Source organism: Xenopus laevis, chromosome 6L (assembly GCF_017654675.1).
Source record: "Xenopus laevis strain J_2021 chromosome 6L, Xenopus_laevis_v10.1, whole genome shotgun sequence".
NCBI lineage: Eukaryota > Metazoa > Chordata > Amphibia > Anura > Pipidae > Xenopus > Xenopus laevis.
The window spans coordinates 67,412,485-67,437,618 of record NC_054381.1 but is presented as its reverse complement, the minus strand read 5'-3'; the positions used below and the strand labels follow the sequence as shown (position 1 = coordinate 67,437,618).

Below are 25,134 nucleotides of genomic sequence, written 5' to 3'. Positions count from 1 at the left end.
GTTTTTAAACCACACCCAATTTACAACAAGATCATTAATGGGGGTAGCACACCAAAAAACCAAATGGTTGGTGCTCACTGCAGGTATATCACTTTTCACTCATATGTGAAAAAAGGTTGTCATATTAAGACGTTCCCTTAAATCCATATGCCTCATCCTTCCCTGTGTATAACACAGCACCCCCCTAACAACAGTTTTCAAATGCTAAAAAAACCCAGAACAAATACAAAGCTTATGTTCCACAGGCAGAGCAGGGTACACGCAGGCAGAGTATGACACACAGGGAGACACAGGGAAGGCAGAGTATGGCACACCCAGAGAGCATAGGGCAGGCAGAATATGGCACACAGGGATCATGGGGCAGGTAGAGTATGGCACACACAGGGAGCACAGGGCAAGCAGAGTATGGCACACACAAGGAGCATGGGACAGGCAGAGTATGGCACACACAAGGAGCATAGGACAGGCAAGATGTGAACAGTATAGGGCTTTAGGGGTGTGAACAATAGAGGTGTCATAGGTGTGAGCAATACAGGGGGATTAAAGGTGTGAAAAGCACAGGAGTTTATAGTCTGAGTTTGAGGTGTAAATCCAGGGGGCCAGTTAATCTCTGAAGTGGTACGTTTTAAAGATTATACATGGTAAGCAGACACAGCAGGCAGACTTTCATGTGGGGGTCACACAAGGGGGGTCGCAGGCCGCCAGTTGGACAGCACTGCCTTAGATCAACAAGGAACGGATGCACACCGAAACAGGTTTATGGGTTTTTTTGCATAAAAAAAATTCTCAGCAATTTTCCAATATACATTAATATATATATATATATGGGAACTGTTATCTGGAAACCCATTATCCTGAATGATCCAAATTACAGAATGGCTGTCTCCCATAGACTCCATTTTATCCAAATAATCCAATTTTTTTTAAATGATTTCCTTTTTTCTCTGTAATAATAAAACAGTACCTTATACTTGATCCAAACTAAAATATAATTAATCCTTATAGAAGGCAGAACCAACCTATTGGGTTTATTTCATGTTTATATAATTTTCTAGTAGACTTAAGGTATGAAGATCCAAATTACAGAAAGATCCGTTATCTGGAAATCCCCAGGTCTCAAGCATTCTGGATAACAGGTCCCATACCTGTACAACAATTTTACATTTTCAATGACATAGCGAGGCACATTTATGAAGGGTCGAATTTCCCATAACTCCCATAAATTCAATATTCGAATAGTCAAAATTTATGAATTTAAACGACCCGAAAACTCGAATCGAATTTGATTTGAATTTAAAAAACTCTATTTGAGTTTTTTTCTCAGAAAAAAATTCAAATCTCAGGAAGGCTACAAACATCACCAAATTGATCCCTGGACCTCTCCCATTGATTTATACAGTAATTCACCAGGTTTTAGGTGGCGAATAGTCGAATTCGAGTTCTTAAAGGGCCAGAGAATGATAAATCTTGAAATTCAAATTAAAACTTTAATCGAGTTCGGAATCGAATTTGGTCAGAACCAGCAGTTTTGAGAATAGAAATAGACAAATAGATATTAGGAATGAATCTGAAATTTTTTTTGGATGTGGCTGAATCGAATCCAAACCATATCACATAATTTTTTTGAATTATGAGTGTCTTTAGACAGGAAGATTACTTTTTTTGTGGCTTAAATTGTTTGATGGCTTTTGCTTAACTTGCATGTGCTAGTTAGGGTTTGGATTTGGTTCAGGATTCTTCTGAATCCTGTGGGGTCTTTGGTATTGACTAAATCCTTAAATTATCGATTTGGTCCATCCCTAATTGTAGCAAACTTTAGCTCAAGAAAAGGCCCAAAGTTTCAAAAATAAAATCTGTTATTTAAAAACCCACAATTATGGGAAGTTTATTTTAAGTAATTAATTTACTCTTTTTCTCTGAAATAATAAGACAGCACATTGTACAGTACATAATTGTATCGAAGCTCCTAAAAGCCATGATGGTGTCAGAACAATTAATGTATACATGTTTTTAGTAGATTTAAAGGAACAATTTAGTGTCAAAATAAAAACTGGGTAAATAGATAAATAAAAATGTATGTTAGCTAAAAATTTATGTATAAAGGCTGGACTGAGCTGATGTCTAATGTAATAGGTAGAACCCAACTTCCTGCTTTTCAGCTCTCTAACTCTGAGTTAGTCTGCGACTTGAAGGGGGCCACATGGGACATAACTGTTGAGTGAGTTTGCAATTGATCCTCAGCATGCAGCTCAAATTCAAAAAACCTCATGTCCTCAAAAATAATAGATCACATAGCTGTACCGCCATAATTTCTTAAAATCAAACACATTTTCTAGATGAAGGAAATCATGCATTCAGGAAGATTTTGCACACATCATATTGCAGTCATATGGGCATCACACAGTGTTGTTGATGTTTGCATACAAATTCCCCCCTCATTTGCAATCTGTTCAGTCAGCACAAAAATAACACAAGAGCACAGAACAAAAAGCTTGAACAAAAGCATGTTAAGTACAAGGTTCCTTTTGTGCTCATACTGCTGCATGGTGCATCTCAGTCAAAAACGCAGACACTACTATATTTCGTCAGATGCTCCCAGAACGTAAGCTCAGATGTGTGTTGTCCTCTATATGGGGACAGAATATGAGGTGTCTTGCTTTGCCATAGAGCAGGCAGTAAGGACGGTGTTGGCCTGTGTCCTCTGCCGCTCCCGAATTTGCATGTCAAAAAAATAACCCCTACGAAGTTTAACATGGCCTTTTTTTCAACCTTATGTATTGTTACTATGTTACATTTTATAATATTTTTGTAATTTTGTAATAAATCTAGCTAAGCTGTCACTGACATATACACATATAAATGTATATGACAAACTCATTTATATAAGACACATTCATTTGTTTGTTTGTTGAATTTCTTTACAGACATGCTGTTACTTTATGGAAATATCCTAAAGTGATATACTGTATGAAGGAGAAAGAAAGGCCCTCCAATTTATCTCAAGATGAATCGTTACAGAGATGAGGCGGAGTACATGCCTAACAGTCTTCTGAGCTCTCACAGTTCTGTACACGAAGTCCAGTCAATCAACAGTACAGAGCTTGTATCAAGACTTGAATCTTTAGAGGGCTCAGGAAAAAAAGGAATCTCAGATGTTCGAAGAACTTTCTGCCTTTTTGCGACCTTTGACTTCCTGTTTATCACTTTGCTGTGGATTATAGAATTAAATGTATGTAAATCAACCCTGAATACCTAGTGTCAGGACAGTAGTGGGGTTCTCCCTCTATTTTTCTCTTTTGGTGCTATTGATTACAACCACGTGTTGTTTGGGTGGCCAAATTCTGTTTCTCTTTTATATAGATAATCAACTTGAGCAATAGAACTTCTTTCTCTCTAAACCATTTTCTTACATCTATTTTCCTGTTTCCTGTTGTAATTGTTGAGACCGCAGCCCCTAGGTTACTGCCTTCTCCTAGATGGTGGAATACCCAGGGACTTCATAGCTTCATAAATTATTTGGGATATTTCCACCCTACTATATTTTCTTTTTCCGCAATGCAATATTTTAATCATTTGATAAATTGAATTGATGTACTTATTAACTGGTACCGGTATGGGATCCGTTATCCTGAAACCAATTACCCAGAAAGCTCAGAATTATGGAAAGGCTGTCTCCAATAGACTCCATTATAATAAAATAATCCATATTTTTAAACATTATTTTATTTTTCTCTGTAATAATAAAACTACATTGTACTTGATTCAAACCAAGATATAATTACTCCTTATTGGAATCAGAACCAGCCTATTGGGTTTATTAAATGTTTACATGATTTTCTAGTAGACTTAAGATATGAAGATCCAAATTATGGAAAGATCCATTATCCGGAAAATCCCAGGTCCCTAACAATCTGGATAACAGGTCCCATACTGGTATCTAAGTTTTTACGTTGAATAATATACAGTTGCACTGGATCACTTTAATCACTGTGCTTACAACTGGCATCTCAGTTTTAAAATTGAGTAACACTTGATTGCACTTATCACTATACTGGTGCTTTCACATATTTTTCTTTTTATAACATAATGACCGGTTCAGTTTTTAATTGCACATGTCACTTTGTTATAGTCATAAAGCAGAATTACTATAAAAATTTTAGATGATTGTGAAAACACTTGAATTTTTATGAATAAGTCATGCACAGGCACTTTAGTAAAAAGTGTAGCTTTAGTAGCAGGATTGACATCTATTTGTGGATGAACCCCAGTCCCTGATTTTGGTGAATAGATTTAAAGGTCATAAAGTGTACTTAGCAAATACTAGTAATTTAGGATATTTGGTAAGGGCATAAAAGAGGGTTGTCCCTTTTTTGTGACTGTTACTAATCTCACCTAGTTCTCCCAGGGCTGAGAGAAATAAAAACAAGTAGTCTTCACACCACTTATTTTTTTTGTCTCATTAGAGAAGCGATTATATAGTTATCCTACTCTGAAATACGCATGTTTAGTAGAAATCAATACAGATTTGTTCTGTACTAGCGTTTATACAACCAGGTAGTATGTAAATACAGGTATAAGACCTGTTATGCAGTATGCTTGGGACCTGCTGCTTCCCGGAAAAGGGGTTTTCTGTAATTTGGATGACCATACTTCACCTCTGCTAAAAAATGCTTAAAAAAAAAATAAACCCAATAGAATTTATATGGTTTCATTGACCCTCAAGTACAAGGTACTGTTTAATTATTACAGAGAAAATGGAAATCAATTTTAAAATTATTTATATGCTAAATATTGAGTCTATGGGATACAGCCTTCCCATAATTCAGAGCTTTCTGCATAACAAGTTTCCAGATCTGATACCTCTATTATAAATTGCAGTCCAGGTAACTAAAGGAGTACATTACATTTTAGTGCTTGATGATTCGTTAATTGGTCTAAAATATATATTTTGATTCATGTAACACTTTCTATACATGTTGTCCATTTTATCAGGAAATACATATGCTAGCATAGACTTATTTTACGTTTGAGAAAACCATTTTCAACCCTGGTTGACTAACCATGCCCCCAGTGAATTCATTTAAATAGTAAGGCCACTCTTGTTTCCTGGTAATTAGATTTAAAAAATAATAGGAGCCCTGTTAGGTGTGACAAGAAACATGTGGCTAGCCTCTCAGTGCGGCAATAGCAGATGAATTGCTTAATTTCATGAAAGTGTGGATGGAAGCTAGGGTGAAATGCTTGCACTAAATTGATATGTAATGGCTGCAGCTTTTTTGTCTCATGATCTTGTATCCTTATTTAAAATTAAATGCTCTGTTCATGCAGCAATTACTTCTGTTTTTACAGGTACATGGAAGTATTTTGGATGCTTTGCAAAAGGAAGTTTTAAACTATGACTACTATTATTCATTCTTTGACATTTTTGTAAGTACAAAGTTGTACGGCAGTCTCAGAATATGTAAAACAGTTTCAATGTATGGTATGCCATCTAATACATACTGTCATTTACAATAATAACAAATTCCACTTTGCTTCCCGTTAATACTTACAATATTTTTAATCAAGGGCAACTTATTCAATTGTTCTCTAGTATGATTTCTTGGGCAGAACCATAACAGAGATTTTGGGCCAATTTCAATTTAATGGGGAATACCTCCCAATCTCCTAATGAAATTCCATATGTTCCAACAGACATAGAGTTTGTCCCATCAAATAGTATCTGGCACTATGTTAGATGTCCTTGCATGGAAAATATCTATTAAGTTGGATACAGTTGCACATCTCCTGATATAAGTTTTCCTCATGAAATTGAATCTGGTTCAATGTGTCTGCATTTTGCTGAAATGTATTCAAATTATGTCTGTCCTGTAGAGTATATTTTTTAAACTGCAGTGAACATTTCCAGAGCAAAAGTCAACCTAACAAGTTAATGGAAGGACAATTCTTATTTCTTTGCTGGCCACCCACTGAGCTAAAATTGTTCAGGAGAAAAAAAATGCTAGGCTGGTTGTAGTCCCAGTTGCTATTACCCTTATGTACAGACAAGTTTTTGTGCCAGAATTCTGTGAAATATTAAAGGCATTACCCACAGTTTGTTCTCATCATGTGTTTGAACTTAAAGGAAAACTATACCCCCAAAATGAATACTTAAGCAACGGATAGTTTATATCAAATTGAATGACATATTAAAGAATCTTACCAAACTGGAATATATATTTACATAAATATTGCCCTTTTACATCTCTTGCCTTGAACCACCATTTCGTGACTCTATCTGTGCTGCTTCAGAGATCACCTGACCAGAAATACTACAACACTAACTGTAACAGGAAGAAGTGAGGAAGCAAAAGGCAGAACTCTGTCTGTTAATTGGCTCATGTGACCTTACATGTGGTTTGTATGTGTGCACAGTGAATCTTACGATCTTGAGGGGCGGCCCTTATTTTTTTAAATGGCAATTTTCTATTTATGATTACCCAATGGCACATACTACTAAAAAAGTATATTATTATGATAATGGTTCATTTACATGAAGAAGGGTTTTACACATGAGCTGTTTTACTGAGTATCTTTTAATAGAGACCTACATTGTTTGGGGGGTATAGTTTTCCTTTAAATATCCCAGGGTATGTGACATTAATTGTAGCTTAAGAATGCACATTTTATACCATTATGGTTAAATTATGGACACGTATAAAGTGTAAGATATAATTCACATTTTAAAAAATTTGGGAATTTTTTTTGATAAATAATCTAGAGACTGGTGTCTTCGTCCTTTTAATAATTAAATAATAATTTATGACCCTGGAGGTGTAAGTGCCTGGCATTCTGTGACAAGAGCAAAAGCACCCTCCCCCTCAGTGCTTATTTTCGGAGCATTTGCGCCCCCCTGTATGCTGCACTCAGCACTGAGCTCTGCATCAGTCAGGCATAACCTCAGTGGCAGGACACACATCTTGCCCTGTCCTGATGCCTATGTAACTAACACAATCAGCACAATTTTTGTGTAGGGAGCCACAGGTTTCTGCTCTCTGACACAGAAGGCAGAGACCTGTGGCTATTTGCACTGACCCAGACCCCACTTATGACCTCATGGGGCTCAAGAGTGCACCCCTTATTGCTTATTCTAAGAGCACTTGCACCCATGCGTGCCACGCTCAACACTGAACGCCAGTGCTTAGCTCAGTGACGAGCCTGGTCATGTGCTTTGCGGCTGTTTGCGCACACCCAGACTCAGCATGCAATGTGCCTGTAATAAATATATTCTGTTTCTGCAATATCCATTGCAATTGCAAACAGTATTTGTTTATCCCTCTCTTCTCTCCTGAAACAATGTAGCAGCAGTCAGTTCTCCTACAGGCCTGTTAATTAGTTTCCTCAGCTACATTGTTAATGGAGTCAGAACTAGTTGGTCAGAGAATATACACAAAAAGACAGGTAATGCTTTCAAAATTCATTTAATTCACAATTATCTTTTAAACCATTGTAAATATGTATTTAATGTATTTTGGAAAGATGCTTTTTTCATATTAGGCCAAAAGAGCTATTTTTGTGTTGGACCACTTTAAACAGCAAATAACATGCTTCTAAATAAACTGTAAGACAAACATTAAAAAATTTGTGCTAAAAGGTTGTATTAATCCGTAGGAGACATAACTTTGCAGATATTTTATCTGTGGGCAGCTGCCATTTTAACATATATTTTCTCTCCTTACAGTTGCTTTCATTCTTTCGATTTAATCTACTTATTGCTGCTTACGCAATGTGTAAGCTACGGCATTGGTGGGCAGTAGCGGTAAGTTTCCATCTTTATATTCCAGGTAAAGTTTTTTTTGTACAGTGTTAGCCATTCCTATTTTGTATGAAGCATAAGTTGGCTCTGTCATATATTTATACAGACTTTTTTACACAAAAAAACAGTGAGAAACACATGAAAAAAAACACATAAGCGTAATTCGGAGTTCAAGCAGAGACATACATATGGCAGGTTGGTTGTCCAAATTATGCTTCTGTGTTTTTTTCTTTTGTTTTGCACTGTTTTTGGTGTACAAAATTCTGTTTAAATATACGGTATATCAGTTTTGTCAGGGCCAACAAAGCTTTATTTTAATCAGCTTTGAAAAAGGATCTAAAATGTTCTGAAATCTTTTGGTGGATATTTTCTTAGTTAGCCAATAAATGTATAACCTTTACACTACTGTTGCTTTGTTTCATATAACAAGTGATGCCCTATTAATCAGGAAGTGAATGAGTGTAAGAAATGAGGAAGCCATTTATAGATTTTTGAATGAGAATAAGGGGCAAATTCATCAAGGGTCGAATTTCGAGGGGTTAAATCCCTCGAAATTCGACTGGGGAATAGAATCGAATAGGCAATTCGGGCGAATTTACACGCTGGCGAATAGTCGAATTGGCGAATATTCGCCAGGCGAATAGGCGCTCGATCGAATATTCGCTCGAAGGATTTTCATTCGATCGAATGCCTTTTTATTCGTTCAAAAACTTGGAAAACAAGCCTATGGGACTTTCCCATAGGCTTTTAAAGCAATTCGGTAGGTTTTATGTGGCGAAGTAGGCAGTCAAAGTATTTTTAAAAGAGACAGTACTTCGACTATCGAATGGGCGAATAGTCGCAGCGTTTTTGCGCTCGATCTATTCGAATCATTCTACTCAGGCGAATTTACGCCAATTCGATAGTCGAGGAGCACAAAAATTCTAAGTTTTTTTACTTCGAATCCTTCACTCGAAGTTAGTGAATCGGCCCCTTACAGTTGGATTTCTAAAAGTACCAACATGGGTAAGCTTTCATATATTGCCAGCTGACTACCAATAAGAGTTTTTACCCTTGCTATATGGCAAGAATTTTGCAAATATATAAGTATAGTGGTATACTGTTATTTGGTCAAGTTGAAATATCCATAAATGAACTGTAAATATATACATCAACTATTCTACCTATCCAATTTCTTTGCAAAATCAGACCGTTGCATACTTTCACAAGTGAAATAAACTGGAGTGTGTATCAGGCCGGTAAAGGTATGGGACGTGTTAACCAGAATCCTTGGGACCTGTAGTTTTCTGGATAAGGGATCAATAACTTAATTTGGCTCACCATACTTTGTCTACTAATAAACCATTAAAACATGAAATAATAGGACGTTTATCTATTATGGAGTACTGTGAGACTCTTTAAAGGCTATATCAAGCAGCATTAGATAGCAAAGCTCTGCTTACATGCAGCCTTTAAGTCAGGGATGTCCAAACTTTTTGCAACGAGGGCCAGATTTAGTGAGGTGAAAATGTGTGGATGCCGACCATTCAGCCTGATATTCTTTGAACCAATAACATCATTTAACTAATTTAAACAAGGAATCATGTAGCTGGAGCAGTAATATTTGGGCACATTAGTGAAATGATCTGCCACTTGGTCTATACTTGGCCGCTTTATTATTAATTTTATGACGGAGGCTGAGGGACGGTTTGAAATTGAAAATGGAGTGCATTTGGCCCCCGGGCCTGACTTTGGACATGCCTGCTTTAAGTAATAAGCATATTTATGATCTGCAAGAAAAAAAAAATGTGCATCATTTTCAGTGTGTAGTCACCGGACTTGCAATGAATGAGCCTCCTAGGTCACATCTATTTGTGTGACCCGTGTTTTAATCAAAAGCATTTGTTTCTTCCTTCTTCTATTGTTTAGACCAAGCATGCTTATGTCACTTGACCCTGGAACGCAATTATAAAATATAAGTGTGTGCTTTGTCTAGTTTCTTTTTTAACTGATAAATATAGATGTAAGCAATATACAGGAACACTTTGAAGACACATTCTACAGCTGATATCGGACATGGCATTTACTTTGTCTGTGTATTTAAACTTATTTGAACGAGAAATACCAGACAGAGCCAGTACTGTATAGAAAGCATAAAGTAACATGGCTGGATACATTTAAATTAAAAATACAGCTTTTATTTTTATTCTTGGACCAAACCACTGTTTTTCCTGCTACTGTAGGTACAAAAAAAATACCAACTGGCTGACGATCACATATGTGGAGCCATGCCTCTAGTATACAAACTGACACAAACATGTGGTTCAAATGTAGGTTTGATGCTGTGTTTGTTTCCAATCTAGGTGTCAACAGCAATAACTTGTGCCTTCTTGTTAGTGAAAGTCATCTTATCTAAGGTATATTGACAATATATATATAGCTTACATTGAATTTGATCAAATGCTGTCAAAATGTGTAATGCAAAAAATATTCTGTCTATCCCCTAGCTCTTTTATACTGGTGCTTTTGGCTATGTCCTTCCAATTATGTCCTTTATTCTGGCATGGATAGAAGCATGGTTCCTTGACTTCAAAGTATTGCCTCAAGAAGCAGAGGAAGAAAAAAGTGGGTTCATTTTCTTTAAAATTCTTTTAATTTTTGTCATTTCACAAAACATGATGATAAGATTCGCAACCTTGCCAGCATTTATGTGCAGTTTAAAAAAGTAATGAATTTATTATGAATGAAAACAAAAACATTTTTGATGAATGGGGATGTTGGGAATATGACAATGTGTCCTGTAATTTAACAAAATTTGATGCAAAATAGGTTGTAGGACTGGGTAATGGTGTCTTTAAATGGGCAGAATGTTGTTGTAGAATTGAAGATCATTTAAGCTGCTGGTGGTGCTGCTAAACATGTTTAGGACAATGAAGTAATAGTTAGGTTTGGTAGGAAAATTTACTTTTCCAGATTTACTTATCACACTGCAGTTGCCGGTCAGCAAATGTCTCTGCAACTTTCACTTGAACGAAAAAAACTCATTCAATTACTTTTATTAATATGGGCTTCTTGCACTTCTGTATAGTTGCACTTTGCACCAATGACTTCCTTCTGCCTCCTACTGGAAATTGATTGCTCTGGAATCTCTTAAACCAGGGAAACACTGGAGCTACCACCACCTCTGAACCAATCAGTAGCTTCAGTGTTCCCACAGTTACCTGCATCAATAGACGCAGCACAGATGCACCAAAAGAATCAGCACATATGTCAATCTTATTCCAAACTCAGAAATTGCAATTGTGTCAGTCAATGTGTTAGAATACTGGGAGACATGCTGCATTGTGGGTACAAAACATGGCGATTTTGTTCAGAAGTACTCTTTGCACACGTGTCTGCAGCAAGTAAATGTGTAAAACCCTTATTTGTTTTGCCATCATTTACTGAATATAGTAGGGCACAGGTTTTTATTTATTTTATTGTCTTTGACAGAAAGCTTATACCATTGGGGGATTTTTAAGTATAAGGGTGGATGTTGTTCGGTTTACCTGGAATGGAGTTAATTAGTTTTAACGAAAAATATTTCTGATTGAACTAATTTGCTATCAGTTTGCTGGTAGAAACCTGCCCTTGTAATGCTCCATTATGTTCTAACACACCCACTGTCTACACAAAACTCCATCCACTCCCACATGGAGCCATGCACATTTTGCAGTATGCTAATTGGTTCATCCAGATTTTATGGCTGCCATTTGCCATGACAGGACTGCAGACCCCCTTCTTGTGACCTTGCCCATGCAGGATAATCACTTTTATTGGAACTAATAGACTCATAACATTGCTGCTTACCAAGGCTGAGCAGAATTCTCAGCATAGGGAGCAGCAAACCCTAGCCAATAGCAGAATGGGCAAATAGGCACTCAACAAATCCTTCTCAGCAGGTTAATAAATGGTGGCAAGGTATGAACACTTTCCATGAAGAATTCAAATTGGCATGCTATTCTCTTGCCAACTTCTGTACCTACTATACACTTGTCAGGCTACACTTACGCAAAGTGTGCATTATTTTTGCACATTTTCTTAAAACTTTAATTTGTATATTTCCAGTCAAATGTAATGTTATATTGATGGATAAAGTTGAACAGCTCATTTATATAGGTATGGTACATGTTATGCGGAATGCTAAGTTCCTGGGGTCTTCCGGATAAGAGGTCTTTCTGTAATTGGAACTCCATACTTAAGACATCTACTAAAAATCATTTAAACAAACCCAATACGATTGCTTTTCTGCCAATAAAATTAATTATATCTAAGTTGGGAGAACAGAGAAAAAAGGAAATTATTTTTAAAAATTTGAATTGTGGAGTCTATGGGAGATTGGCTTCCTGTACTTCAAAGCTTTCTAGAATAAGGGTTTCTGCATAGAACATTCCATACCTATAGCTTTCTATTGTTTTGCTTCCTGCATACTATTTTTGCAGGAAAATACCCCTCTTCTTTGGGCGGTCATGTGGGGACACCTGCATGTGCATAATCATTAAGTACATACATGTGACGTAGGAGTGAGGAGGAGGCATTTTCTTGCAAAAGTAGTATACACTGGGTGAAACAATAGGTGCTCTTTTCTTTCAAAATGTTTTCCAACCTTAGAGTGTAAATTAATTTGTGCCCATTTTGCTATTTCTTCAGGGTTTCTGATGATACGGAGTGTTTCTGAACGAGCTGCTGTTCCCCCACCGGGGCCTATGTCTGAAGGCCAGTTCTATTCTCCACCTGAATCCCTGACAGGTAAACACAAATTTTGTGCCTATGGGCTATTAGAATTGTGTTATATGAAGAACTGTTTGTGAGCAGATTTATTAAATATCAATTATACTTTTGTAGATTGTTATATGGTACTGACAATTACCCTTAACCCAAAATTTCAGTGTCAATTTCTTTGTATGGACACTATGCAAGGATTGGGGACAATTGGGTCTTTGTTCTCCTGGTGTCTGTTTGGGTTTTTTCTGTATGTGACTGGGATTGGTACCTAGTATAAGACAGGGGCTAACCTACATAGACACTTCTGTAAACGGCTACTTAAACATGTTGGTCCTGTATAAATAATGGATATTAATAACATTGAGTTCTTTTGGACCTATATAAACCGCCTTACTTAGTAAATTTCAAAATAAACTACAAATGATTTAAAACAGTAACATTACCAGCTATACTATTTGTTATGAAATGGCTCCATCTTGTGGCTGTATCAGGCTGAAATCCTCCTGAAAGCACTGTAGTACCTATAGTGGCTGGAGATGTGCTGTTTGCCTTTATTCTTACTATGTGCATACAGTAGCAGTTTAAAACTGCTTTTAAAGAGGAAATACGTGATGCAGTATATGTCTCATTTACTTGGGAAAAACACATTCACAATTGCTCCATGAATCTGTGCAAGTTAACTTGCGTCCAAAGCTGCTTCTTACACTGTTGTAAGGAACAGTGCTTGGTGTTTTCCCACTTCTTCTTGCAAATAGTGCAGTTATTAATGCTGGCGAACCCTGAAGCTACTGCCACCTTAAACTATCTGTAGGATAATTATGAATATCCTATAGATATTATATTAGATTATAGGCATAAGACTTTTATTCACAGCAGTATGAAAACTGCCTTTTTAATCCCAAACCTGTGTACACCAGTATCGGTAACCAGCTGAGAAGTACAGTAATACAAGTATTTTAGACCAGCCAGATCAAAAATTAACATTATACTCTGAGCATTGTAGCCCAGCCAATCCAAAATACATTCATATGCAACGCATCGTGACACTTAAGTGCTAGCAAACCTGAAATACAGTATTATTCTGAGTCTAATTGTCTCTCAAACATATGGATAGTGGATATGTAACTACTTCTTCATGGCACTATATTAAGAAGAACTGGAAAGCATGTTTCCAGCTCTTTAAATTATAGTGGCATGGGTTTGAGGTGTTGTTTTTAATACTATATTAAACTTTGTTCATTCTGCCATTTAAAATTGTATTTTAAAGTTCATTCATGTTTTTATTGGAGTATAAATAACGATATGTAGACGGCCATCTCAGTTTATTATGCATGATCCTATGCCAGCCATCATGCAAGACCTTTCAGGTAGCTACATTCTCAGCTAATCAATTCTTAGCTGCCTGTCATGTATACAACAGAGCTTTTTGCCCTGCTGTGTGCTATGCTCACATCTGGCACTAAATGACACATTTAGACTTATTCAGCAGTCCAGACCATTTCAGAGCTAATATATATGGGATTACACTTGCAACTGTCATTGTATTTAATGTATCTGATGAGTCTGTACCCTTTACTGTGTTTTTAATATCATTGTATCCGTGGCATAAAAGTCATTGTATCAGTGGCACAATGTCAGAGGGCTAGGCTCCTCAGCAAAAAAAAATTCTGGCCCCCTACATAGGAGGACTCTAGGAGCTCGCACTCTCACACAGTCTGTGAATTTATCTTCCTGGACCTCAAGCAGGGCCTGTGCAAATGGGCAACCCAAAAAGTGTGCAGTGCTCTTTTTTTCATGAATGATGTACACAGGTTACTCAGGAATACTGTCATGGGAAAACATTTTTTTTTTCAAAAGGCACCAGTTAATAGTGCTGCTCCAGCAGAATTCTGCGCTGAAATCTGTTTCTCAAAAGACCAAACAGATTTTTTATATTTCATTTTGAAATCTGACATGGAGCTAGACATATTGAAAGTTTCCCAGCTGCCCCCAGTCATGTGACATGTGCTCTGATAAACTTCAGTTACTCTTTACTTATGTACTGCAAGTTGGAGTGATATCACCCACCTACCTTTCCCCCCAGCAGCCTAACAACAGAACACTGGGAAGTAGTAATGGGCGAATTGTTTCCCCAGACCGGAATTTGCGGCCAATTCCCGCAGCGAAAATTCACCGGCGTCCATAAAAACGGACGCCGGCGTCAAAACATTAACCACCTCCTTTAACATTTCTTTGCTATCCTGCATCCTGGAGGTAGGAGGTTAAAGGGAAAGTCTAAAACAGAAATTCTGTATTTTGTATACGAAACATGAACTTACTGCACCAGAAGCCTGATAAAACAAATGATTTATGTTTTCAAAATTGGCCACAGGGGGTCATCATCTTGTAACTTGGTTAAACATCTTTGCAATACCAAGACTGTGCACATGCTCAGTGTGGTCTGGGCTGCTTAGGGATCATCATAAATAAAAAGAGCCAAAAGTCAAACAATATCTGCCAGAAGCCGATACAGCAAGACTGATTAATAATTAATATATGGGTTCTGCGTTGTCATGTAATCTCATTTTCTAATCTACTATTTTTTTTTACTACATTTTATTTTTTAGCATTTACAGCATATTTTTTTAACATATGCAAGACATGCTTCTGCACTGCCATGACCAAACTGACCCATTCATAGGACACCTACGTACAAAACAGGTTACAGGGGCATGCTATAGCACTGCCCTACTAACCCAAAGGCAGTTCCAGCTGTGTTGTTGTTTCTCCTAAAGGGCACGTGCACTGCCAACTACTACAGTGACAAAATAATATGCATCACTGTTATTCCCCATTCCACGTGTTCAGGACCTGGGTCACAATACTGCTCAAAACCGCAGGACAGGGGACATAGAAATATGCATTATCGTTGTTTCTCACGAATTTTGACCAGGATTTGGATGAGCAGCTACATCACACCATTTCAAATTTGGAACCACAACCACTGAGCTCTGGCCGCTGAAGGAAACTTTGGCTCCTACATTTTGGTGCACTGCTGCAGCCACGGTTTGGTTTCAGACAGCTACAAACCTCCATTGCTTCACTGTTCACTGCTAACCCTCCGTTCTGGGCTCCATGGGGAATGGGTACCTTGGGGGTACCTTATAGCTTGAGGAAGCCTTATCAGCAGCAATAAACAATGTCTTTGATATGCCAAGGGCAGACAGAGTGTTGGTACAGCTGCTCTTAGCATGCGTATCTTTGGAGGCTGAGAGAAATGGATCATCGTGCCCATCTCCTGTCCTTTGTATAAGATTGCCTGCAGTCATATGCAGTGGAGTGGAGGTTGGTCCAAATACACAAAAGCACCCAAACAGTCACACGCAGAAGAGCGTGTGCGACTGCCTGGGTGCAGTCATATGCAGCAGAACGTGTGACTCTTGTGGGTGCAAGCAGTTCAAATGAATGGGGCACGGAGTGGATCCGCTTCTCTCAGCCTCAAAAAAATTGCCTGAGAGCAGTGAAGCCAAAGCAATGTCTGCCCTTGGCCTTAGTGCAGTTCACTGCCCATGTGATTTATCCATGGATACCTTACAACTTTAAGCAAAATCTTCAGCCATGGTTATATGGGCAAGAAGGACCCTTTGGATAAAAACCTTTTGGCTTCCCTGGGCCACATTGGAAGAAGAAAAATTTTCTGGGGCCACACTCCAAATACACACAAACACTAACGCTAGCTTTTGATTTATTTTATTGTAAAAGTGAAAGAATAGAGGGTATCATAAACCTTGTGAGATTTTTGACATTGTGTTTGAGAAACTAATGTATCAATATCTGGTTGAATGAAAGTAGTTGCAATTCTCAGTGAATTCTCAAGGTGCTCATCAGATAAGGTCCCCATAGGCTTGGCTATCTTTTTTTGGTCGAGGGATAATCCTTCGAATCCTTCGATCAAACGATTATTCCTACGATCGTTCGATCGAACTATTTGTGCAAAATCCTTCGACTTCAATATTTGAAGTCGAAGGATTTTAATTCCCCAGTCGAATATCGAGGGTTAATTAACCCTCGATATTCGACCCTTGATACATTTGCCCATTAGTGTGTTCATTCTTGAAAAAAGTTGCTCACAAATGTAGGCGCTGCATATATCACTATCATAGCGGACAATGCCGCTGAAGAATTTGTAGGTCTTTGTAACCGAACGCTCACTTGTTAACTGCTTTTTCTGCTCTAGGAAGCCACACACCGCACACCCCATGTAAAATTTAAATCACACATGCACACAATTAGCGATCACATACATACACTCTCTGTGTGTGACATTGAAACATGACGTTACTTGGATTGGTTACAAGCTGGTCTGCATTCATATTCATCCTGGGCCGCGGGTTGGACACCCCTGACCTAAAGAATCACGGGCAGTCATCATTTTGATTGTAAGGGCAGATTTATTATATGGGGTAAAAAACAGCAGAATAATACCCAGGCACTGCCTTGTAAAAAACAGTGTAAATATGGAGTAATTTTTTTTTCTTTGAGCAACTTCCGCTGGAACTTCCTTACAAAGGTCTGAAGCAGTGTAAAATAACAAAAGCAACTCTGGTGAACACCAGATAAAACACACCTTGATAAACTTGCCATTTATTTTACACAACATTTTACACAGTTTTGTAAATGTCAGAAATGATCCAGTACCTATATTGAAAATTGCATTGCATTGGATGCTATTGCAGCAGATGAAGCTACCCCACAGAGCTGCAATTACACATGAGTTATGGGAAAAACATGCTTTTGCACCTTGCCCACAACTTTATTAAGTATGACTTCTATCCCAAGTCTATTTGATTTAGATTTATGTAAGAAAACCTAGCTTATTTTTTTTTTTAATTCTACATGTAAAATCTATTTGTCCATTTCAGAAAAAGTCCCTTTTCAAGTTTGTATTCCACATAGGTTTACTGGTTATATTTCAGAGCAGTTTATTCCAGCATATTAAGCAACATAATTTCCTCGAATTTTAGGAAAACCACTGTGTTGTTTACAGGTGGAATCATTTCTTGTGTTTCCTATTAAGCAAACTGTTAAGCCACAGCAATTATCAGCCAACTCGCCTGGTCTGAATTACAGTTTGCAGGAAGGAAGGGGTGGGAACTAGCACTGCATGGAACTTTATCTTGTGTCACTAATAGTTCGTTTTCCTGTTTCAAGCTAAAGCATTTACACGAGACTTAGTTTAATAAGTATGCCTGTCAGCCATTATAAGATATTCCTGCTAATTTACTATAAATTCTTTATTTTTTCTGTCTCTATCAGTCGATATTTTGAAGGAAAAGGGAATGCACACTTCACGGAACAGAGCAATAAGTCACATAGGCAGTGAACTGCTCTTATATTCTGCTAATATCCAGCAGTATGCCTAAATATCTTTAAATGTATGCTCACAGGCAAAACACAGCAATAGCAGCAGAGTATGTGCATACAAAAACTGAGACATCTCTTACATCTTCCTGGTACTTTTGCATGCTCTGTAAACAGACTCTAACAACAAACATGTTCTTGTTTGGTTCCATTACTGTCTGCAGTGCAAAAAAGAAACCACATTTTGAGAAATTCTGCTCTTCAGTCATCATTTTGCTTGTACGGCATTTCTCAAAATGCGAGTTCTTAATGAAATACTGTAATTTTTATTTCTAAATTACACTGTTTACACTGCAAATAATTTACTCCACCATATAAAATGTTATTCCTGAACAAGCAAGTATATATTTCTAGTTGTAATATTGGTGTGTAGGCAGCCATCTATGGTAGTTTTGCATGGTCATGTGCTTTCAGAAAGAGCCAGCACTTCATGATGGAACTGCTTTCAAATATGCTATTGTTTCTCAAACGCAATGTAACTGAAGGATTTACAGTGGTACTATTTTATTCTTTATTCTCATATCTACCAGGGAGTTGTTATCTTGTGTCAGATAGCTGTTATCTTGTTACATTACCATTGTTACATTACCATTGTTCTGCTACAAGTCACATGACTGGGGGCACCTGGGAAACTAACAATATGTCTAGCCCCATGTCAGATTTAAAAAATAAATCGAAAAAATGTGTTTGCTCTTTTAAAAAACAAATTTCAGTGCAGGATTCTTCTGGAGCAGCACTATTAACTGATTCATTTTGAAAAACAAAACATGTTTTCCCATGGGAGAATCCCTTTAAGATGATCCACACATTTTTCTTATTTCAGAATTAACTGCCCAGGTGCTGCTCTCAGAGGACTCACAAAATTTTGCTAAATATCTGTACACTCCTGGGTATTCATAAAAACAATCTTTATTAAATCATATCAATTAATACCAGGATGATATTGATATGATTTAAAAAATAATGTTTTTATGAATACCCAGGAGTGCACAGATAAGGCTTAATTTTTGGAAATGCCAACACTGTAATGCTATGTATTTATGTATATTCAGGTGGTAATTCACCTTAAAATACTATTTCAAAACAATTTGCAATTGGTCTTTTTTTCTCATTATTTGTGGTTTTTGAATGGTAAAGCTTTTTTGTTTATCAGCTCTCCAGTTTGGAATTTCAGCAGCTATTTGGTTGCTATGGTCCAAATATCCCTAGCAACCAAGCAGTTGTGTCAATGAGATATATGAATAGGAAATAAACTGTAACAATAAAATTGCAGCTTCACAGGGCAATAGTTTTTTGGCTTCTTGTGAGCCGTTATCCAGAATGCTTGGGACCTGGGATTTTCTAAATAATGAATCTTTCTATAATTTGGATCACCATACCTTAAGTATACTAAAAAATCATTTAAACATTGATTAAACCCAACAGGCTTGTTTTGCCTCCAATAAAGTTTAATTATATCTTATCTGGGATAATGTGCAAGGTACTGTGCTATAATTATAGAGAGAAAGGAAATCATTTTTAAAATTTTCAATTATTAGGATAAAATGGATTCGATAGGAGATGGCCTGCCCGTAATTTGGAGCTTATTTGATAACATGTTTCTGGATAACAGATCCAATACCTGTTTACTAAAAGTTAACCTAAAGGCAAACTACCCCTTTAATAAATTAAGGGTAATTCACATGGACAAAAGTATTTTTTCTATTTCACAGGTTCAGAGGATGAGACAGAGGAAATACAGGATGATGAGAAGCCTCTTTGTCAGTGAAATGTGTATTAACAGGCAAGTATTGTATTCAGGCTGAGATTAAATTTCCACAAAAATAAAAACTGGCCAGGACAAAAACAGAAATATTTGACCAGTTCATAGTTTGCATTACGAAAGCTATACACCAGTTCCTAACTCTCAAGCTCCCCATAGTACATAAGGGCACATACCCTGCCTGAGTATGATGCGGTTAACATCATAAGTGAGCTAAAATCTCTTACACAAGAAAAAACCTGCTGGGATTTCTGAGGCTGCCCTATCCAGCAATGATAAGGTCCCGCAGTCCTTTGCCCCAATCAGGCGTTGTGAGAAGATATTTATAGGGCTGGGCTAGAATTGCTCTCTGCTTGGGTAAATAGGTTTTCTCTGTTAACATGGGTTCTCCTTAATCTTAGAAAGTTAGCATTTGACCTGGCATGGCTTCTGCTCCTCTTTTGGTTAAATCCTTTTGGTCCCTCTCTGGATTATCCCATTCCCCTGTGTGTGAATTTGTATTGGTAACAGATAAAAGATGGCATAGAAGGCCCGATGGTGAATGCACACACTGCAATTAAAAGAAAATATGTTGTGCAATAGAAACAAAATAATTTTACATATACAAGATAATAAAGCAATGAGCCTTTTAAATTGGGCTTTAAAATTGCCAAGCAGTTCAGTATAAAATCTTAATGTAATAAATGTCTACAAAATTTAAATGTTAGCTTCAGCTAACAGAAATGTACAACATCTAAATCTTTAAACAAAAATGTTTGTGCTTGTAAACACATTAAGAATATATAATTTAAGATTGTAAGCTATACTGAGAATGGCTTTCTTTAGCTACTTGATCAGTATTTGTATCATATGTGTGTTTGTTGTAGAGAACTTTGCAATATGCTGGTGTTTTAGTTATTATTTATTTAAATAATATTTAAACCGGATGTATAACATACTTGGAATTACATGGAAAACATAGCAGTTGTTTCCAAATTCTTCTGTTCAGACTTCTGAAGGGAAGAAATCTGGCTATTTAATACATACAGAGCAGCTTATAAACTTATCATATCCATGTTTGGGAAATGAGTTGGAATTGCTGGGTGCACACAGTCATGTTATGTTGTTATGTTGTACTGTATGTCTGACCTAAGCTGTCTATATAAGAATATGGTTCAGGAGGTCTGGTTTATGAATCAATTGTCCAGTTCATGCAGTAACTGAATGGCCAAACTGAATGTGCTTCTTGGGACTGGTCTGGGCCAACTAACCGAATTTTTACATTTTTGTCTACTAAGGGGCCTATTTAAGATAGCTTGAGCCAAAAAGCTGCTTCTGCAGCCATTACACTTCGGGGTCTACTGGATTGCTTTTGCTTTTAGATGCAAGCAATCTTTAAGGAAAACCTGCTTGAGTTTCCTAACTCACACTGTTTCAGGCCAAAAAACCTATAATTTTAACCTGAACAGGCTTTTGGAACTATCGGGAGCGTACAGCTAAATAGCTCAAGCAACCTTAAATAGGTCCCTTTGTGGTCAGATTGTCCAAAATTTGCTATTAAGTAATATATCCACCTCATTCCAGTGATCTGCTCCCCAGAATGACATGTATTTATAATATTGGAGATTTTTGCTTGTGGATAACTTTGAACAGAATCAAAAATAATTGTAGCACAATGTCACTTGTAAACTGAGATCAGTTGCAGCCATAAGTGGGTTTATTTTTTATGTGTTGTTTCTTTCTGACAGAATGAATGGATATATCAAGTGGCATATTTAAGTGAAAGCACATTTAAAAAAAAATATATATTTATATGCCATATGTCAGGAGTGCCTTTACTTCAATAACGCGGGGTCTACTTTTAGTGATGTTGTCCCATCTACATCCATAATATCACTGTTAGCATTCTGTACCTTGGAAAATATTACTCAAATATTATATTGATTTATAAGAGAATTTATATTACTATTTTTAAAAAACTATTTCTTATGTAACCTTAACAGAATAAATATCTGAATATCTAAATATCTGAATGAAAAGAATAAAACAGAAGGGTAATTTAGACAAGCTGATTGTTGACAGTGTCTTGAGATCTACTGATCACCAACTAAAGGTCTACTAGTAGATCCCAATCTGCCTTTTGGACACCCCTGATATACAGTATGTAGAAGAGTGTTGTGAAAAACAATATATATTATTATTATTATTAACATGTATTTATAGAGCGCCAGATACACACATAGGGGCATATTTATTATGCTGTGTAAAATGAAATTTGCTGAAAAAAGCGGTATAAAAAGCTGTGTAAAATAAATAACTGAGTGGTGCATTAATATTGCCTATGATATAGATATGCAACATACTTGATCTACCTTCCTAATCTGTACTTTTCTTTCTTTTAGGTGTGAAATATTTTGCGCTCTAGAAATGTATCAGCACACTACTGTCAACAACAATGAATCCTATTCAGAAAAGTTAAACTTTAAGGGGGTTATTTATCAAAGGTCGAGCTTTTGAGTTTTTTTCTACCTCAAATAAGCTCACAACTCGACTTGAATTATGACTTGAGTTGAGTCATAGTCTAAAAAACGTCAAATACCTTACATTTATCGAGTTTTTTCAAGTGCAAAACCACTGTAAAAAACCCTAAAATTGTGAAGGCAAAAAACATCTTCAAATGGTTAAAGGGACCTCTGCCATTGACTTCTACATGACCTCAGCAGGCTTTAGCTGGAGTCATTTTGGATTCTGGCAGCTTCGGGAGATAATAAATCGCGAAAAATTTGAGTATCCTGGAAAAGCTCAAATTTTTCAGGAAAACACAACTTGGCATTTGATAAATGTCCCCCTAAGCCTTTGCCCTTCATACATCTCATTAATATTGTGGTATCTCCATAACAAGAAAGATGGTTGTTAAATTGCTAAAAGATGGGTTTATTCTCAGGGAAAGAAAATGGAGGCCTTATCGCACCAGCCCTAGATAAAAGATACCCCCTGATGCTGTTTATAAGATATTCATTATAACTAATGAGATCTTAGGAGAAAAAGTGAATAGGATCTGATCTCTACTGGTATATAACATTTTAGTGGGGTAATGTAATAAATGGTATTCAGTTTGTTGCTTGTCTAGTAACCCATAGCAGCCAATCATCATATATAATTTAATGGTCAGCTGTATGAGAAAAACATATCATTGGTTGGTATAGGCTACTAGGTGTGGGCAAATTTAGGACTTTTTATTACATTACCCCTTAATGTTTAGCACTTTAGCTGTTTGTATGTGATATAAATCCCTTGGACCTACAGTATCTCAGTATCTCTACAACCAGTTCAACATGAAACCTAACATTTTTCCCTAAAATAGAATCAAAATTTAAAAGATAAGTGCATTTCTCATATCTTAAAAGGTTCTACACATTAAGGCAATTCAAACCAACTAACCGACCCCCTAGGTATTGCGCTTGTATGAAAAGCTTATCCTGTTTTGTAGAAACTGTAAAATAAATTCTATTTAAAATGGAAAGCCCCTGACATATAGGGGCAGATTCACTAAGGGTCGAATTTCGAAGTTAAAAATACTTCGAAATTCGACCCTCGAATTGAAATCCTTCGACTTCGAATATCGAAGTCGAAGGATTTAGCGCTAATCCTTCGTTCGATCGATCGATTCGAAGGATTTTAATCCAACGATCGAAGAAAAATCCTTCGATCAAAAAAAGGTTAGCAAACCTATGGGGACCTTCCCCATAGGCTAACATTGACTTCGGTAGGTTTTACCTGCCGAAGTAGGGGGTCGAAGTTTTTTTTAAAGGGCAAGTACTTCGACTATCGAATAGTCGAACGATTTTTCGTTCGATTTCGTTCGAATTCGAACGAATTTAACCAATTCGATGGTCGAAGTACCAAAAAAATACTTCGAAATTCGAAGTATTTTTCATTCGAATCCTTCACTCGAGCTTAGTGAATCGGCCCCATAGGGTACAGAGCTGCAAATGAAAACCGTAGATTTCTTCATTCAGTCTTGATTCAGTCTAAACATCTTGGTCAGTTTTAATTTGGCTTCGGTTTTCTACCCCTAACAACTTTTCAATAAAACACTTTTTCTCCAGAACCACTTACCAAAAGCAACTAATCTACACGGGAGGCACATTTATCAAAGGTCGAATTTCGAATTCATGTGAATTTTTAAAACTCCCCAAAACTCCCATAAATTCGACCAATCGAAATGTATTTAAAAAAAAAACAAACAAATTTTTTAAACTCGGATTTATGGAATCGACCCGAAAACTCGAATCGAATTCAATTAGAATTTTACAAACTCGATTGTCAGCAAGGTTGCAAACAACTCAGAATTGATCCCTGGACCTCTCCTATTGACTTAAACAGCAATTCAGCAGGTTTTAGGTGGAAAATAGTTGAATTTGAGTTCTTAAAGGGCCAGAGTAAGATAAATTTTGAAAACTTAATCGAATTTGAATAACTCCTTAGTCAAAATTTACAGTTTTGACTATAGAATAATTCGAATTTTTAATTCGACCCTTGATAAATCTGCCCCCTAGTGTCCACTAATCTAGTGTAGTTAGAATAATGGAAATATTTTATTGGTAGGTATAGGTTCCTGGGCTTGGTCAAAGTTTGCACAGGTACAATAACATTATATTTGGTTTGTATGTGTTCCTTGGTTGAGACAGGGCAGTCTGCTACATGTTACTGTGTTTGATTGCTGTGTATCATTGGAATCGGCAAGACTTGTTACCATGTTGCTACATGCCTGTCAATATATGTTATAATGAAATAGTACATACATATGTTAAGAGGAAACGTTTTCTGCACATATATAGTTTATTGCAAACATTTAGCATTTAAGCAGGTCATTGATTTTTCGATCCATTAAAAATGGTAAAAGCATGACTACTTAATATATTTTAATGAACTAATAATATGCTAATAATAAAATATTAATATATAGGTTTTAATAAGGTCTCCCTTGCTCTGCGTGGAGCTGCCTTTTTTTACTAAGACTTGATCACAAGCCTTCAAAATATGATAATCCCTCACCCATTATTCACAAATAACAGTTTGAGTGGTTTTACACAAGCATGGTTTTGACCAGCTGAGGGATCCATTTCTGAATCGTTAACATATTATTACATAAAGCACGGACAAGCACTGGTAATAAGAATATTCACTGGTGTTAGACTTCCTCTAGTATCCTAAGGAAGTCTTAAAAACACAAACTAGAAATCAAAATTGTGTGGACATAGAGAATTAGAATTGACAGTCTTTCTTCAAATCATTAATGTATGTGTGGTTCATTATTTTGGTGAACATTAGATAAATTCTCGAAGAAGATTTTATAAAAATGCATCTTCTAAGATGATACGTCTCTTCAATATACAGATCATGACCCAGTGTTACTCTGTTATCTTGTGTCTTCATCATTATCATACTAACG

The 25,134-nt window shown here is 36.7% G+C and overlaps 1 protein-coding gene across 2 annotated transcripts in view; it reads left to right on the top strand.

Moving 5' to 3' along the window:
- stard3nl.L (STARD3 N-terminal like L homeolog) overlaps positions 1–23,217 on the top strand; it is a 30,355-nt gene extending 7,138 nt beyond the window's left edge. The window contains exons 2-9 of one of the 2 annotated variants that reach the window (XM_018267598.2): positions 2,925–3,229; positions 5,350–5,427; positions 7,721–7,798; positions 10,138–10,191; positions 10,282–10,399; positions 12,464–12,562; positions 19,651–19,721; positions 22,082–23,217. In XM_018267598.2, coding sequence (XP_018123087.1) covers positions 3,005–3,229; positions 5,350–5,427; positions 7,721–7,798; positions 10,138–10,191; positions 10,282–10,399; positions 12,464–12,562; positions 19,651–19,706 — 708 coding nt within the window. In that variant the 5' untranslated portion in view covers positions 2,925–3,004 and the 3' untranslated portion in view covers positions 19,707–19,721; positions 22,082–23,217. The remainder of the gene's footprint in view (positions 1–2,924; positions 3,230–5,349; positions 5,428–7,720; positions 7,799–10,137; positions 10,192–10,281; positions 10,400–12,463; positions 12,563–19,650; positions 19,722–22,081) is intronic. The other variant, XM_018267599.2, reaches the window with a different exon arrangement.
- The last annotated feature ends 1,917 nt before the right edge of the window (positions 23,218–25,134 follow it).